The 18,608-nt window shown below is 47.7% G+C and overlaps 1 protein-coding gene across 6 annotated transcripts in view; it reads left to right on the top strand.

The window, feature by feature from the left end:
* Positions 1-16,690, top strand: part of SHROOM3 (shroom family member 3) — a 318,505-nt gene extending 301,815 nt beyond the window's left edge. For all 6 annotated transcript variants that reach the window (XM_020894678.2, XM_070458265.1, XM_070458268.1 and 3 more), the window contains 3 exons: positions 1,554-1,704; positions 11,433-11,705; positions 15,693-16,690. In XM_020894678.2, the coding sequence (XP_020750337.2) occupies positions 1,554-1,704; positions 11,433-11,705; positions 15,693-16,061 (793 nt within the window). In that variant the 3' untranslated portion in view covers positions 16,062-16,690. The remainder of the gene's footprint in view (positions 1-1,553; positions 1,705-11,432; positions 11,706-15,692) is intronic.
* Positions 16,691-18,608: the final 1,918 nt, after the last annotated feature.

Genomic DNA, 18,608 nt, shown 5'->3' with positions numbered 1-18,608 from the left:
CTCTTACAGAGACTAACAGGAAGTGACTTATGCAGGGCCATGTGCTTAGCAAACACTTCTTAAGCACACACAATGTGCAGGGCAGTCCACTGGGTCCCCCGTGGACCCAGAGATGAATTTTTATGGATGTGCCAGTCGGTTCACCATGGGTGGTTGTCTTCCAGCCACTCGCGATAGGAAGACCAGAGTAGTTGACACACATTCTTAGAAAAGCATTTCCTGGCATTATCCCTGAGCACAAAAGTTAAGAAGTGAAATCCTCACTTGGCTTTGGCAGCATGGAGAGCTTCCTCAAAGATTTCAGGAGGATGACGTGCGCCATCTTCTGGTTAGAGTGAGCATCATCCTGTCGTGTGTGAGACTGCAGATAGCCACTGGGGGCTTCAGGTGATCCGATAAGACGCCCAAGAAGCCCATTTGTAAGGCAACGAATATGTGGGGAGGCAGGGCATATCAGAAGACCTTTTTACCATGTTTTTTTTTTTCCCCACCCCCCACTAACTGGAATAATGTACCTATATTTTTTAGAGGAATAACCTCACCAATTGGGAAATTAGTGAAAACAGCCTTCTGGTGGTTCTGAATTCCATAGTAAACGGATGGTTTAGATGTTAAATGATGTCACAGGATTATGTCCGAGAAAACTAATTATGCCCACAGAGTCCTTTATTCAGTGAGTAGGGTCTTAGCTACTGACTCCCTGGAAAAGGCCCTGATGCTGGGAAAGATTGAAGGCAGGAGGAGAAGGGGACAACAGACAGTAAGATGGTTGGATGGCATATGAGTTTGAGCAAGCTCCAGGAGTTGGTGATGGACAGGGAAGCCTGGCATGCTGCAGTCCATGGGGTTGCAGAGTCAGACACGACTGAGCGACTGAACTCAACTGAGAATCTTACCTATAGAGTGTGAGGGAGAGCTTGATTGTAATAAAACGAAGACCTTAGTTATCAGGTCCACAACTTCTAGATTGTCCTCCATCCTTGAAAACCCCCCTGCTGTTTTAACCAGTGAGTAGGTTTTACATTTTGTATGCGTTCATTGTTGACCAGCAGGCTCCAGGTTTTTCAGGCTTACCTGGAGCCTCAAGCGTTCATGAAAAAGGAAAACTGGTAAATGTCCAAGCAACAATTATAGTAGGCATCAGAAACACTACGGAAACTAAAGAGGAGTAGGAAGTAAGTAACCTAAAAACTGAGTTTGGTGCAGCACCTTGAAAACACTGTCACATTGACCAAGTCTTGGCTCCCTGTTGTCTCTCTGTGAAACAGGAAGTCAGTGTCATTCTGATATTTATCACAAGAGGAGAACCAAGCAGAAAGGTTAAATGTCCACAGTCCACTCCCCATCGTAATATTGCCCTTTGTGGTTTTCCATCCCAAGTACTCTGGCTTCAAGAGCCCCACACATAGTGATCAGTCAATCATAAATATTTATTAGGTCATCCTAACCCCGGGAAGATATTACACAGAATTTTTTTACACGTTTCCAAATGGACAGACGTGTGATGAAATGAAGCTGCATGTAGCTGTACTCTTTTGTTCTCTCTGACCCAGGAGTGACGACAAGGAAGCGGTGGGCATGTTGGTCAACTGTCCTGCCTACTACAGCGTGTCTGCTCCCAAGGCCGAGCTTCTAAACAAAATCAAGGCTATGCCGGAAGAGGTGAATGAGGAAGAGGAGCAGGCAGACATCAACGAAAAGAAGGTAAAGAAAGAATGGGGGCCTTTGCTCTGCTCCCCCAGAAGGAGAGTTCTTGCAGGCTTACTGGTGCCTTATAGCAGTGGCGGGTGGGAGCCAGGGGAAGGCCTGTGACATCACCAACCTCCCTGAGCCATCAGAGATTCTCCACGTGCAAGGCCCTTGGAGCTGTTGCCTCACAGCTGTCCTGCCTTTGTCCTTTTTACAAATGACAAAAGTGAAGGGTTAGAGAGATTAAGGTGTATTTCCTACAAGCCACACAGCTGGGACTAGAACCCAGGTCACCTGCTTCCTGGTTCAACACAGGGTCCCCGAAACTCCACAGTTGACCAACCAATGCCAATGGTCTGTGTCATTTTCTTCTCGTATTTCATAGTCAAAAGGAAAACTAGGAAGTCTAGAAACTTTTAAGGAAAAAGAGACTGATTGTCAAAAGATACTTCAAGAAAAGGAAGGGTTGCTCTTTAGATCGGCTCCCCTGTACCACAGGGAAAAGCTTGAAAGCACAGTGTTGGAATTGAGTTGTTAGCAGTTGCTGCTCCTACAGAAATTTTAAATGTAAAGCACTTTCAGAATGACCGTGATACTGCTGTCTTCCCACACGCCCTGGAGATCTCAGCCCAGCTGTGCCCAGCTGCTCTCCCCACAGCCCCAGAGGGGCTGCCTGCCCCTGTGCTCATAGCTCTTCGTACATCTCAGGCCAGTCTGCTGAAAGGGGCTCTCTGTTAAAAACCTCACCTCGTGCCGAGCCAGGAATGTGTTTCTCAGTGGTGCCGGTTCCAGGAAACCTTCTCACGTGATTCTGTCTCATTTATTCCATAGGATGTGTCCTAAGCCCTCTTGTTTATGTGTTGGAACGAGACCAGAGGATATAGACCGTGGGAGCAAGCAGCAATGGGGCAGGAGGATTTGGGGGTTTTAGAAACACCTCCTTCAGTGACATCCTCTCTTCTGCCGACTCACAGCGCGTGGCTAACGTGCTGACATGATGCAGCTGCTTTGGTAACACAGGCTCTCCCAGCCCAAGGCCTCCCCACGTCCACGCCTGCTCCATAGCATGTCTCCTGGCCCCCACTCAATGGGATTGGAGGGAGAAACCACCTCGCTGTAGTCTGGCTATATTTATCCCAAAGAGGGGGCTATATAAACACCCTTATAAATACTAAGTTGCCATAACATCTTTAACTGAATATTTTACAGTTGTTTTGTTTTTTGCGGGTAGACATACCCTGCCCTGCAGTAGCAGTGTGGCAAATTATTTGTTGCTTTTTCCTCTCCATCTTAATTCTTTTCACTGCTTTTTCATCACTTTATCATCACCCTCTCTAAGGATTATGTGACAAGAAGTATTTTTAGACTGAGAATTGAAGGAATAGGGGATTAATCCTCACAGGAAATGACATTAGGTACTATTTGTCGAGCAAGTCTTAGTCCCAGATGTGGGCTGTGGTTTTTTTACTTAGTGCTTTATTACCTTCTTTATTTACACAAAACTGCTCTGATGCCTGTATTGTCGCATTTTAGGCTGAATTAATCAGAGTCAGTCAGGAGAGGAAGAGAAAGGGGCATTCGAGACAAAGGGTATAGCCTAGGAGAAGAAGCGGAGGTGTGAAAAAGCATTGGGAGCTAGTGTGTATTGAAGGGCGATACCTTCAAGTATCAAGGAGGCTTGATATTGGGGATGTAAAATAGTCTTGTGATTAAATCAGAATTTACCAAATTTAGAGGATAACAAAGAAAGGCCGTGAATGGCAGGGAGGATTCATGGGGGCAGGAGGTCATGGAGGTCACATGGGGCTTTGTCTGAAATGCTAAAGTTTGGATTTTATCATGCGGCAGTGGAGAACCTTATGAGATTGTTTTAATGAACTACAGGTTTATTAATGTGTAATAGAATGTCTGTGTCACTTGCATTTATATATCTGGTCTGGAAACAGGAAATATGTAGGCTTTAATTGATGTTGTTGAAGGCATTTATTAATAGATGCAGCATGAAGTTGAAATGCAGTTCCTGATATATAACAAGCTTTTCTAAGGATGGTTTTAAAAACGTGATGCTTGGTCAAGATTGTTTTAAGGCCAAGTATAGCCTTCCACCAACTTCTGCAAAGCAATAATGTTTAAAGTTAGTAATAACTGAAGATGTATTTCTCGGCATGGAACTCACTAAGAGTCGATGGAAACAAAGGTCCTGATTTATTAATATTTTAAAACTTAAAGTTAGCATTTCCAATCCATTCTCCTTTAACATACTTTTTATTTATATAGCCTGGATGATGAATTATAATATTGCTCAGACAGTAAAGAATCTGCCTGCAGTGCAGGAGACCTGGGTTCGATTCCTGGGTCAGGAAGATCCCCTGGAGAAAGAAATGGCAACACACTCCAGTATTCTTGTCTGGGAAATCCCATGGACAGAGGAGCCCAGCAGGCTACAGTTCATGGGGTCAGACAGGACTTGGAGACTAACATGCTTTATATAAGTATTACTTAAAATATAAAACACTCACTGTGTAAACTTCTGACAGACATAAAGTCTAAGGACAGTTTAATACTTTCAGCTGTTTGGCTAAACTCTGCCATATCTATTAGACAAAGATCTGCTTAACCAGATCCCATGATTCTCTGTTCTGAAGGCTAGAAGACTTTGGCTTAGAGACTTGGTAGAATATTTCAAAAAGAATCTGTTGTTCCTTAGAACTGGCTTTCCCCAGGAGACCACTAGTGACCCAGATGACTCTCAGCTGCCTGTTTCTGTTGCTCTTGCTTCATTCTTGAAGTTCCAAGCTTCCTTCTGGTCTGTCTTCCTTTCAGCCTGAAAAACTTCCTTTAGTGTTTCTGTTTTTAAGCATTTTTCTGCTGGTGACAAATTCTTTTAGCTTTCCTTCATCTAGGAATGTTCATATTCTACTGTCATTTCTAAAGAGTTTTTACTGGATATGGAATTCTGGGTTGATTATTCTTTTCTTTAAGCCCAAAATGTTGTCCCATTTCTTCTTGCTTCCCTCGTTTCTGATGAGAAATGCACAACCATTGAATACTTGTTCCTTCTATATGCAACGTGTTGTTTTTGTCTGGCTGCTTTCAAGTTTTTCTTTCTTTGATTTTTCAGCAGTTTGGTTATGATGTGCATGGGCCTGATTTTTTTCATTTGTCCTTTTGGGGTTTGCTAAGCTTCTTAATTCTATAAATTTATGTCTGTCACTAAATTCAGGATGTTATTAGCCAGTATGTCTTCAATTTTTTTTTTTTTTTAATGTGCTAATCTTTTCCTTTTATCCTTTTGGGACTCCAGTACTCAAATATTAGACCTTTTGATATGGCCCTGCAAGTCTGAAACTATTTGTTCATGTTTTTAATGTTTTCTGTCAGTTTGTTCAAACTGGATTATTTCTATTGATCTTCAGTTTCACTGACTTTCCTGCATTCTGCCAGTGATTTTTTTTTTTTATTTCAAATATTACAGCTTTCAGTTGTAAAATTTCCGTTCAGTTACTGTCTTGTAGTGTCTGGCTGTTCATTTCAGGAGTGTTTATTTCTACCACGGAGCATAGTTACAAAAGTTATTTTAAAGGCTTCAGTAGTCCCAGCCTTTGTTTATGTCAGGGTTAGCACCTGTTGGTGGTCTTCCCCTGAGAGCTGCTCACATTTTACTGGTTCTTTTCATATGGGGTAATATGGTATCTGAACATTTTGAGTATTATGAGACTGGGTTCTATGAAAATGCCCTGGAGAATGTGGATTCTTTGTTTTGTTTTAGCAAGCAGTCAGCCGAGTGAGGTTCAGGCTGCAAGTTCCGTCCCACCCTGGGTATCGTCCCAGAGTCCGTTCAGTTTTCAGAATCTCTGCTGTCTCCTGCGTGTCCGTCCCCCACGGGCACCTTTCAGGGCCGAGCTGACGGCTCGGGTGAGTTCTGTCACAGTGCAGTCCTGAAAGCCTCCGCCGTGCTGCTCTGGGTCTGCCCTACACGTGCAGCTTCTGGGTGAGCCAGGACCCAGGCAGTGCAGACACGGAGGTGGGGGGGTCTCCCTTCCCTGCTCTCTCCTGCCCAGTATCCCCATGCCTCCTCCCATCCCCTTCCAGCCTCTGGCTCCCAGAGGCCCCTTTTCCTGGACCTCTGCTAGAAATAGACAAGTTCTCGCGATATCACTGCAGCCTGCATGGCCGTACTGTCTGCATGGGACTCCCCTCAATGAGAGAAAGAAATAGTGGGGAGACCCCCCTCACAGTTTTGGTCCATGGGTCATTTTCCCAGTTCTTTAGACAGAAAGAAGGGTTTTTCTCTTGCAGTTTTAAGTGCTCACGCCATGTGGCTGTACAAGGAGAGTCAGCTCGGGGAACAGGGCTGGGAAAGGGGGGGAAAAATGAGAAGGAAGGGGAAGAGCAGGATTTCCACCGCAAGCTTTATCCCATAGTAGGCAGGGCTTCTTTCAGCATTCTTGCTCCCATACCATCTCTGCAGTTCAGTGTTAAGGCTATTCCCAGGGCAGAGCTAGAACATCAAAAGGGGGAGAAACGGGAAGCTCACCCCCATCTGGGTCATCCTCCAGGCTTGCTCCCTCCCCAGCGAGCCGCCAGTTATCCTTGCAGACCGCTCTGCGGGCTCAGGGTGGTAGCTGTTAGAATGGAGGAGGGGGCCTGACGTGGGCTTCTGACATCTGCCCACCAACAGCTCCCTCCCGGGGTTTATCATCAGGGAGAGAGACGCAGCGGATTTGCATCCGGGAAAGTCTCTGTAGCAGCTACCTGCGGACTCAGACAGTAGTGAGAAAGGGTAGTTGGAAGGGTTACAGCCGCCCAGGAACGTGATGATACGGGTCAGAGGTGGGGTGCAGAAGGAGCAGTGAGAGAAGCCGATGGATTTTAGTTTTCAAAAGAGGAAGTAAAAGGGACAGCCTGGTAGCAGATTAATATTACACACAGAGCATGGAAGAGAGGGAAAGAGGGCTGACTCCGGAGTTCCTGGCTGAGGTGACTATTGTAACAGAAATAGGAAAACACAGGGAGGGAGGAGGAGGAGCTGCGTTGAATTCTGAGGAATTTAACCATGTTTCTTCTTATGTGTCAGGGATTCCTGTTACCTCAGAACCAAGAGATCGAACTAGGTAAATGTGAGAGCTTTCTGGTCACAAGCCTTCCTGAGAGAAAACGAGAACCACTCTTGACAGAGAACGTGCCTGAGAATATCTGCCTTGGCAGTGGGCACCCCCCAACCTTTCTGCTTTGGCAGGCCACACAACATGGGATGGAGGCTTGCTCAGGACAGAGAGTGCCCCCGACTTCTCTCCCCAGTGAAGCGCAGCTAAAGAGAACAGCCTGTGCTGCTGCTGGGACTCTCGAGTTGAATGTCTTTAGTCCCAGTTTTTACCAGCAGGAGCCTGAATTTCTCTCTGTCCTCAAACCCTGGCCATGGGGCTGTATTAGTCGCTCAGTCATGTCCGACTCTTTGCTATCCCGCGAACTGCAGCGCGCCAGGCTCCTCTGTCCATGGACTTCTCCAGGCGGGGATACTGGAGTGGGTAGCCATGCCCTCCTCCAGGGGATCTTCTCAACTGAGGGATCGAACCCAGGTCTCCCACATGGGCAGATGGATTCTTTACCACTGAACCACCTGGGAAGCCTTAAGAGTCGTAAATTACTCTGTTTAGACAAAGACAGGCCATTGGTTGAGGCTGACTGTGTGAGTAGTGACATTACTGGCAACCCTGTCAGCACAAGTCTGCTGAGCAGAAGGCAAAACAGTGTTGGAGGTGGGGAGTGGTTGGCTATATTCCCCTAGGGTCATCTACCCAAGTGACTGACTGGTACCTGTTCTTCAAGAGGCTGCCTAATCTTAACCATAGCACAGAAGAGGAACAACTTGAATGTCTAACACTTTTTATATTTTCCAAAGTGCTTGCTTCATCTTACCTGAGCCTCACAACTTTCCTCTGAGCTGTTTTAACGTAGCAACAAAAAGCCTGAATCCTGCAGCTGGGTGACCTGGGTCTAAGCCCAGAGCTGCCTCTTTCTGTCTGCCTGAGCATGGGCAAATGACATAACCGCTGTCCACCTCACTTTCCTCATCAGTAAAAGGGGGATAACAGCACCCATCTCACTGGATTGTTGTGAGTAGTGATTGAAAATAGGAAAACGCCTAAATGATGTCTGGCATAGAGAAAGAGCTCTGTAACGAAACAGAATGATTATTTTCAGGCAGGCATCAGGATGCCTGTGCTGTGGATGAGAAAAACAGATACAAAAAGTCCAGTGACTGGCCTGAGAATGAATTTCTGTCATAGCCAGATCTCCTGACTCCTGGTCCAGTGTCCGAGTTGGCTCTGGAACCGTGAGGAGCTGGACAGGGCTCAACAGGATTTCAGCCTGCAGATGGCAAGGTGGGAGGGAGGGACTGTTAAACTGTGTTTCCAGCGAGAACTCTTATAAATAGCAGCTCAGGCGGGTGAGTTAACAGTTTATGCCAGATGAGAAGTGGTTAAATGTCGATGATTTTGCAAATTAATTAGCTCCTGAGAGACTAGTAAGTTATTTTTAAAAAATCAAAACACCTCTCCCCTCTCTCCCCATTGAATTTCATGGGTATAAGTTGGTAGGTTTTTTTGAAAAGATCTGCCTGGCAGAGAAATGGCTATTGAATACAGCCAACTTTCCCTTGCTACCTTCAGTTATTCAAATTCCTCTTTAACTACATTTTAAAATCCAAATCTCCATATGTTAAGGGCTTGGTAAAATGAAAAATTGAAGTACTATCCAAATGTGCAACCTTTGGGTCAGGAGTGGTTGATGTGGCTGCTCAGTGATGCTGATATTAGCCAATCTGGCTGGGCTGTGATGGATCACATTACAGCCCCACCAATAGCTTTCAGAAACCAAAATGCAAAATGTAGATGGTTCTTCCTTCAGAAGCCTCCCTGCATCACTTCTAGGCATTTTCTTCTCGTTCTGTCCATCCTTGTCTCATGAAGCCCAGAGTTCATGTCAGCTCCTGCTCCTGTACAGGCAGACCTATGATTCTTCTGCCAGCATTGACGTCTTTGAAAAACAAAACAGAGCAAGTGCCAAGCACTGCCCCTGAGGTCCCAAGAGGGTGCAGACAGCAGCTGCCTGCCTGAGCCCTGCGAGCAGGCGCCAAGCACTGTCCCCACCGTCCCAGGAGTGTGCACGGGCCAGGCATCTGCACAGCGTGTATCGAGGGGACAGTGGCCGGCACATGCTGGGGAAAGAGGCCAGCCAGCGCCCAAACTAAAAGCAGCCCCTTGGTTCTGGGAAAGATGGCAGAGTAGAAGGACTTGAGCTCTCCGCCTCTCACGAAAACACCAAAATCACAACTAACTGCTGAGCAACCAATGACCAAAAAGACTGGAATCCACCAGAAAAGATATTTTACATTCAAAGACAAAGAAGAAGCCTCAGTAAGACAGAAGCGGGGGACACTTTCACGACATAATCAAACCCCATACCTGCCAGGTGGGCAACCCACAAACTGGAAAATAGTGATATCACAGACATTCTCCCACAAGAGTAAGAGTCCTGAGCCCCACAGCAGGCTGTCCAGCCTGAGGATCTGGTATCCAGAGGAGGAACCCCCAGTGGGGCTTGAGTTCAGGAGTTCCACAGGGCTGGGAGAAACAGAGATTCCACTCTTGGAGGGCACGCACAAGGTTTCATGCACAACTGGGACACACCATGAAAAAGGAATGCCATAGGAGCCTGAACTGGACCTACCTACGAGTCCTGGAAGGTCTCCTGGAGAAGCAGGGGTCAGCTGTGGTTCACTGGGGAGCAAGGATACTGGTGGCAGAGGCCCCAGAGACTATTGATCAGTGTGAACTCTCCTGGAGGTCTGCCATTGTATCATGACCTGGTCCCACCCAGCAGCCTCCAGACCAGTGCTGGAACACTCAGGCCAAACAACCCGCAGGAACACAGCCCCACCCATCAGCAGACAGGCTGAGCTCACAGCCACCTCTGGACACACCCCTTGATATAGCCCTGCCACTGGAGGGACAGGGCCCAGCTCCATCTACCAGCAGGCAGACACCAGTCCCTCCCGCCAAGAAGCCTGCACAAGCCCCAGGACCAGCCTCACCCACCAGGGAGCAAACACTAGCAGCAAGAGGAGCTATGATCCTGCAGCCTGAGAAGTGGAGACCACAAACACAGAAAGTTAGACAAAATGAGACGACAGAGAAATACGTTCCAGATGAAGGAACAAGATAAAAGCCCACAACTAAATGAAGTAGAGAGAGGCAACCTATCTGGAAAAGAATTTAGACTACTGATAGCAAAGATAATCCAAGATCTCCCAAAAAAGAATGGAGGCACAAATCAAGAGGATACCAGAGAATGTTTAACGGAGAGTAGAAGATTTAAAGAACAAGTAAACAGAGATGAACAATACAGCAACTGGAATGAAAAATATGCTTGAAGGAGTCAATTATTCTGTTGTTAAAGCAGAAGAATGGATAAGCGAGCTGGAAGACAAAATGGTAGAAATTGCTGCCATGAAACAGAATAAAGAGAACAGAAATGAGGACAGAAACTGACAGATATGGAAAACAAATGCATGGTTACCAAGGGGGAAACGGGGGAAAGGATAGATCAGGAACTGGGATTAACATATACACACTACCAAAAAGTAGGTAACTAACAAGGATTTACTGTATAGCATAGGGAACACTACTCACTACTATTCTGTGAAAACCTGTATGAGAAAAGAGTCTAAAAAATGAATATGTTTAACTGAAACACTTTGCTGTACACCTAAAACATAACATTGTAAATCAACTATACTGTAATAAAATTAAAGCTAAGAAACCAAAGGCAGGGTCTGCAGAGGAAAGACTGAGTGGGCTAGATGCTGACCCTGGTGGCTATTCAGCCTTCTTTGACCCATCCTTGCCCACTGAACCCCACTCACTTGGTAACTGCCCTTCTAGTACTGCTGACCTTTCACCTTTCATTCAAGCCAGAACTTAGACATTTCAAGGACATCGTGAACCCTACTTAAATTGAAGGAGCCTGAGAAAATTAGGGAGCCAAGCTCAGTAGCATCTCAGAAGAAGAGTTCTCCCTTCTCTTCACCACTCACCCCCAACATCTGAGGACAGACTTACTGGTTAATGCTCATTTGCCGATTAAAACTCAGCACACTCCACTGTCCCAATTTCCTCACCTAGTGCGCTGCACAGATGAGGGAGTATCTCCTACAAGACCACTGGGACGGCTCAGTGAGATAATCTGTAGACTTCCTCACCATGTCTGGCTCATAGTAATTGCTCCACAAGTGGTATCTGTGATTAATACTCAGCTCTGTAATCTTAGGCAAATCCCTAGTTCCTTTGAGTCTCGGCTGCTCTATTTGTTGAAGAAGAATATATACCTTGCCTGCCTGCGGTATTGTTGTGAGGCTCAAATGAGAACATGTCTTGGAAAGCTTTTAAAAGTGAGCCATGATCAAACCAGTTGGGAAGGCAGTGTTGCGCACAGCACGACATGACTGGACAGCATTCCAAGGCGACGTGTGATCGTGCGTAGCCTGTGAGGACTGAATAGGTTCTGAGACAGGAAAGGAGACAGAGGTCTAAGGTTGGGGGCAGTCCATAGAGAGCATGGGAGGGCCTTCAGCTGAGCGTCAAAAAAAAAAGACAGGGAGGATGTGACTAGAAGTGAAGCTTATCCCTCTGACCACTCGGCTGGCTAACTTTTGCTGTGTGTCTCCTCTCTCATGACAGGCGGAGCTGATCGGAAGCCTCACCCACAAGCTTGAGACCCTCCAGGAAGCCAAGGGGAGCCTGCTGATGGACATCAAGCTCAATAACGCCCTGGGGGAGGAGGTGGAGGCCTGGATCAGTGAGTTCTGCAAGCCCAATGAGATCGACAAGTACAAGATGTTCATTGGGGACTTGGACAAGGTGGTGAACCTGCTCCTGTCGCTCTCGGGGCGCCTGGCCCGCGTGGAGAACGTGCTCAGCGGCCTCGGTGAAGACGCCAGCAACGAGGAAAGGGTAGGCAGCCTAGCAGTTCCCTTCAAGTCTCCTCCCTACCTCCCCTGAGTCCCATGTACACAGAGAAGTACGGTGAGACAGGAGTCCTTCTAGAGAAGACCACCATCTCTCTGGGGCAGGGAGGGGGGTCTGGCATACAGATGAGCAGGATACAGAGGGGAAGGCAGCTTCCACGCCAGGATGTTGTGTCGTGACACCTCAGCCTCAGGGATACTTACTAGGAAAGAGCAAACATGGGCGCCAGAGTTTCTTTCCTCCCTTTCTGTCCCAGAAGAAGGCAAAAGGCAGAATGAAGATGGACATTAAAAACAGAGAGGAAAAAAATACAAATAAAAAATAAAGCAACAGAGAGGAATGACAGAGCTGTTGGGGACGAGGAGAGGGCCCAGGAACGTGAGCTCAGGCTCCAGGGAAGCTGCAGGTGAGGGGCCAGGGACACCGAGGGGGGACGTACCCGCTGTCGTCACTGCACCCCTCCCTGGAAGAACGTGACCACAGCGGTGCTGACGTGACACAGAATCCCAGGGCGCCCTCTGGGTCGGGCACTGCGGGCTTAGACGCTGTAGACACAGCCTCAGAGTTCTCACTGGAGGCCAGTAAGCGACGCAGCCAGGAAAGGAGTCCTGCTGTGGTCCACAGGTGTTATCCACCTCCTTGAACTTCACTGCAGAGCTATAGAGCACTCTTCCCCTGCTCATCGGTACAGCAGATATTTCCTGTGTGTCTGGTGTGGGCCACCTTCTGGTGGAGGCACTTGGGATTCTCTGAATAAAGCAATCAGATCCCTGCCCGCATGGGAGTCACTTACCAAGAAGGTCAGACAAGAAACAGAGGTGCAACTTCACGTCCACACCGGCTGACCAGCACTCCAGCCAGTAAGAGGCAGCTCTCTTGCTTCCTGGCTCCTGGAAATTAGGGATTTCCCAATCATTTCTCCGAATGTACTGCCTTAAAAGGAAAGGTATGTCTTGGCAAATAGACTTTTGAAAGAAGAGATCTAGACGGTAAGCATTTAGGAGTGGGACTCTGAGCACTCAGGACCCCCAGCCCCCACCCCGGACCAGTGCCCTCCTGTGTATATGTGTTGGGCCTTTTTTGTCTCCAGACAGTTTCCGTAGAAATTAACTGTTCTTGCCTCAAAAGTGTTGTCCCTCCTGCCTGCCTTCCATCCACGAGCAGTGAACAAGAACGTGTCAACTACCAGCTGCTCCGGTGCTAGGGCTGACACTGGCTAAAAACAGGCCCCCCCGAAGGCACTCAGCAGTGTGGGCGACCAGTGTAGAAGCAGTGATTGTGTCTAGCGTGCGGCTGCACAGAGTAAACTCGGGGCCACGGGAGCACTCTTCGTGTGGTGCTGGGGTCAGGAGGGACTTCACACGAGTGCCGCTCGAGTGGCGTCCAGAGGGCTTTCTTAACGCCGGGCGGACTAATGGGAAGAGCTTCACCATTTAGAAGGGATGTTATGGACAAAGCCCAGGCAGACCATGGCGTGTTTAGGAACTGAGTTACATGTGGTTGGTGTGTCTAGAGCATAGAGTGAGTGATTCCTTGACTACTTGTTTTTAAGGGAGACCAAGAAGGGCTTCCCAGGTGGCGCTAGTGGTAAAGAACCTGCCTGCCAACTCAGGAGACATAAGATACATGGGTTCAATCCCTGGGTCAGGAAGATCCCCTGGAGGAGGGCATAGCAACCCACTCCAGTATTCTTGCCTGGGGAATTCCAGGGACAGAGGAGCCTGGTAGGCTCACAGTCCACAGGGTTGCAAGAGTCGGACACGACTTGGCACATAGGCAAGAAGGGACAATGAAGCTGCTCCGTCCCCATGGGGCTAGCATCAGTGGAGCAGCCATTACCACCTCTGGACCCAGAGCAGCAGAAGGAAGGGGCCCTTATCAGAACTGCATCCATAGCTCTGGAGGAAAGGTTGCAGCCGCCGCCACCTGAAAGGAGAGCGCCAGGAATACAGGCCTCAGCGTCTCCTTTCTCCCACCTCCCAGGCTCCTGCCGTGGCTGCCACTGGCCGAACCCAGCACCCAGCAGGGTTCAGCTTCACTAGACATTGAGTCAGGCTGGGGAGAGTGGGTCTGGAGGGGTAGTAGAATCCAGTGCAGAAAATCATCACCAAGACCTATGGGTCAGTACTGTAGAGTTTACCCTAGAGAGCCCTGAACTCATTTCATTACATGATCGGCCTAGGGAGTGGGGAGAAGGATGTTACCATGGGGAGACTTCTAGAAAGATGGGTTTAGGCTGTTAATTTAGACCATTGTCTTGGGGATAAAGAACAGGGAGTGAGTTAGAGCATAAGTTTGAATCAGCAAGGCGTGTTAGATGATGGGAAGGACAGAACAGAAGGTAATTCCAAGTCCTCTTTGGTCACCTGGCTGGATGCCACAGGTCTGTGAGATAGGGGACACTGGAGATACTCAGAGCAAGACGATGAGTTCCAGAATTGAGCTCAACTCAACACTTAATGCCATCTATACTCTTAAGTATACATAAGTGCTTGCTCACTTGCAAAATACATCAGGATTAGTGTTTATAGTTACTGTTGTTCAGTCACTAAGTCAGGTCTGACTTTATGCAACCCCAGGGACTGCAGCGTGCTAGGCTGTTCTGTCCACTGTCTCCCAGAGTTTGCTCGAATTCACGTCTGTTGAGTTGATGATGCTATCTAACCATCTCATCCTCTGTTGCCTTCTTCTCCTTTTGCCTTCAGTCCTTCCCAGCATCAGGGTCTTTTCCAATGAGTCAGCTCTTTGAATCAGGTGGCCAAAGTGTTATAGCTTCAGCATCAGTCCTTCCAATGAATATTCAGGACTGATTTCCTTTAGGATTGACTGGTTTGATCTCCTTGCAGTCCAAGGGACTCTCAAGAGTCTTCTCCAACACCACAGTTCAAAAGCATTAATTCTTCAGCACTCAGCCTTTTTTATGGTTCAGCACTCATATCTGAACATGACTACTGGAAAAACCATAACTTTGACTTCCTTGATAATTGGCCTTTTTTCCCCCCTTCAATTTTTTAATTATGGTAAACTACATAAAGGACTTCCCAGGTGACGCAGTGCTTAAAAAAAAAAATCCACCTGCCAATGCAAGAGACACGAGAGACACGAGTTCGATCCCTGGGTTGGGATGATCCCAACCTGAATTCCTGGAGAAGGAAATGGCAATCCACTCCAGTACTCTTGCCTGGAAAATTCCATGGACAGGGGACCCTGGGGGGCTTCAGTCCACAGGGTCGCAAAGAGTCGGGCACAACTGAACCCACAGCACATAGGCTTCCCTGGTGGCTCAGTGGAAAAGAATCCATCTGCCAATGCAGGGGAGGAGGGTTCAGTCCCTGGGATGAGAAGATCCCCTGTAGGAGGAAGTAGCAACGCACTCCAGTATTCCTGCCTGGAGAATCGTGGACAGAGGAGCCTGGCTTGCTACCTCCCCACGGGCTCGCAAGAGTTGGACACGACTTAGCAACTAAACCATCACCACCACATGTAAAATTTGCTGTCTTGACCACTTTTAGCTGTACAGTTCAGTAGTGTTAAGTGTATTTACATTGCTGTGTAACAGATCTCCAGAACTTTTTTCATCTCGCAAAACTCCATTGAAACAAGTCCTCCACTCTCCCCTCCCACCAGGCCCTGGCAGTCACCATCCTACTTCGTGCCGTTAGGATTTTGACTACTCTAAGGACCCCCTACAAGTGCAATCTTGATTGTTTTTTTAAGACTAGAAACCTAAAGTAAAGCCATTACCCCGGCCAGTTGAATGTAATGCCTCTTGGATTAAAGCTGGACCATACATAGGCACTGTAAGAGTAATAAGCTGATTTTCAAAACACTTGCGCCTCCCTACTTTAGAGTGACAGTTGAAATAGCACCTTAGATATTGTCCTGTCCTATAAAAAAATATCTCTGCAGGCACTTGGCTCTCTCTCCCCCCCACACTGCCCCTCTGCTGACCCACTCATCTCGCCCTGGCAGAGCTCACTCAACGAGAAGAGGAAGGTCCTGTCTGCTCAGCATGAGGATGCCCGGGAGCTCAAGGAGAATGTGGATCGGAGGGAGCGTGTGGTGCTGGACATCCTGGCCAATTACCTCTCCGAGGAGCAGCTCCAGGATTACCGGCATTTCGTGAAAATGAAGTCGACACTCCTCATCGAGCAGCGGGAGCTGGACGACAAGATCAAGCTGGGCCAGGAGCAGGTCAGGTGCCTGCTGGAGAGCCTTCCCTCAGACTTTGTGCCCAAGGCGGGGGCCCTGGCTCTGCCCCCAGGCCTTACCGGCGATGTGACTGCCGTGGGGGGCTGGACTGGCCGCGGTGCTTTCCCAGCGGTGACCTCCCCACTTTAACCTCTTCTCCAGTACCCACCCCAAAGACTGCCCCTTCTCTCAACACTATTTAATCTGAAAAATGTTTCAGTACGAGCCGCCCATTAAGCTCTGTGGGTTATTGGTTTTTTTTTTTTCTGGATAAAAGGAAAAAATTCCATCCAGGAAAAAGCCTGTCCTCCTCCTTCTCGCCCTTCATGATTGATCTCCCGAGGGCTTGAATGCCACTGGGAGGTGACCCGCTTTCTATCGTTACTTCGTAGTAGAAAGAAAATTAATGGAACTGTGAGCACAGATCGGAGGGTGTCTGATTGATCGTTTAGTTTTTCACAGGCTGAGGCAACACGGATCCGTGGGAATCACCCTCAGGACCGCATCCACAGTGGCCTTCCCTGCCTGTGGCAGTGCTTCCTGATGACAAGTACGGGTACTTATCAGTGAAGGGCCTGCGACGTAACGCCTTAAAGAGAAACACACCCGGGAGAAAATTGTCCAGCCTTGAACACTGTTATTTATATTTTTAAAAATGAAAAAGATCATTGTGTGCTAACCACTTACTTGATTCTGTTCTGTGGTGGATGTAGACAGTTATGTTTGAGCTTTGTATTTTGTGAGAACCTTAATGAAACGAAGAATTCCAAAGACAGTCACCTTGAGTGTGGAGACTTTTTTTCTTAAACTCCTGACTTGTGAGTTGAGCTTCAGCGCTTGTTTTAAATTGAGTATGGGGAAGTCCCAGCCGCCACTGCTGCCAGCTCACCACTTTACCTCTGCAACAAGCAGACCACCACACTCCTTCCCAGGAAGGCTTTATGCAGCATGGTCATCACATCCTTTCCTAGTGCTTCTTGTCATTATCACTGGGGCAGAGAGAACGCTAAATCCCACTGATGAGGACAACTCTCCAACCTGTTGACAAGGAGACTAGAACCCAAGTCAATTCAAAACTGAGTTCATGCTGTCCTGCTATGAGATTTGAGCTAAATCCAGCTTATTTAGTGAGAGATATTAGCAGGCTGTCTTAATCATGCTTTTCACAAAAGTTTCTTCTCCTGAAATGTCAGACTCATCAACCACACTTATGAAAACTCCCCTCCTCAAACTCTGAAGACTGATTTTGCACTGTTCTGCTTCAGTAGCCACATCTGAGAGGACACTTGCGAACCCAAGCTGTAAGTCTATTAAGATAGACTGGATGGTGGACAGGGGTGATGGGCCAGGGACCAGGTTGTATTGTCAGCTGCTGGAGATGGCAACAGTCATCCCCAGCTGTGCTTCTGTGTTGAATCCTCAGCTGGGGGCCACCTGTGCTGATCTGGGCTACAGGTATGATAGTAGCCAGTCCGAGAGAACTGGGAGGGTAAAATTCATAGAATATCTTGGTACAGTTTAATTAATGAAAGTTTTCTGGTTAAGCACTTCAAAAATGTTTAGTTTTGGTCCCTGATACAGGTGTATTTTGATGAACTTAAAATCAATAGCCCACCCACAGATTTCTTGTGAACCATAACAAAACCACTGCTACATTCTTTGGGGGTTTTACACTGTCAGACTGCATTACAAGACTGCTCCTTGGTTTCCCAGGAATGTTTTCAAAAGCTTCTCTTGCATCTCAAGGCTCCAGAAGCCCAGGAAATTAGTAGAACCGGGGACAGCATGCCACAGCCACACTGTGTGGTCATTTTGAAGTATAAAACAGTGCCTCTTATGGACCTTTCACCAGAATTAGGCCAACACAGGAGCCTGAGAGCAACTCCAATCGGTGTGCCTCGCTGACCCTTGGTGGTGTCTTGAGGTCAAAACAGGTTAAAGGTAACCAGCAAATGTCTCCGGCAGCTACTAGTGGAATTCCCCAGGGGATGGGGGGGGGGTGGGGGGGTGTCCCAACTCCCATCACTTTTTAAAATTCCCGATTTCATTATTTATTATTTTTGGTTGTGCTAGGTCCTCACCGCTGGCACAGGCTTTTCTCTAGTTTCAGCAATCCGGGGTCACTCCCCTGCTGTAGCATGCAGCCTTCTCACAACGGCGGCTTCTCATTGTGGAGCACGGGTTCTAGGGCATGAGGGCTTCAGTAGTTGTAGCTCTAGGGCTTCTAGAGCACAGGCTCAGTAGTTGGGGTACACAGGCCCGGCTGCACTGTGGCATGCGAGATCCTCCTGGACCAGTGATCAAACCTGTCTCCCCCACGCGCAGATGGCTTCCCTATCTTTGAGCCACCAGGGAAGTCCCCAACACTCTTCTAAATTCTCCTTAAGCATTTGGGAACATCGTACACATTCAGTCTTTTTCATCACTTCTCTAACTGACACGTGTCAAAGGAAGTGACCCCCCAGAGAAGAGCAGCAGGTGATGCTTCAAGGCGCCCCAAGCACCCAAAAGTGATGACACTCTGTGGTATCCCTTCTTTTGCTCCACTGAAATGTTCTGTGATGTGACAGGAGTGAGGAACCGAGTGTGACTATGAAATTAACTTGCAAGTGGATGTGATATTTATAACAGGACTTGACCTCTGTGCTCTGATGAGAAGGAATCTCTAACATAGGTTTCATTATTAACTTTAACTAG

This window comes from Odocoileus virginianus, chromosome 29 (genome assembly GCF_023699985.2).
Source record: "Odocoileus virginianus isolate 20LAN1187 ecotype Illinois chromosome 29, Ovbor_1.2, whole genome shotgun sequence".
NCBI classification, from domain to species: Eukaryota; Metazoa; Chordata; class Mammalia; order Artiodactyla; family Cervidae; genus Odocoileus; species Odocoileus virginianus.
Note: the sequence above shows the minus strand (reverse complement) of the source record. Positions and strands in the feature narration are given on the sequence as shown.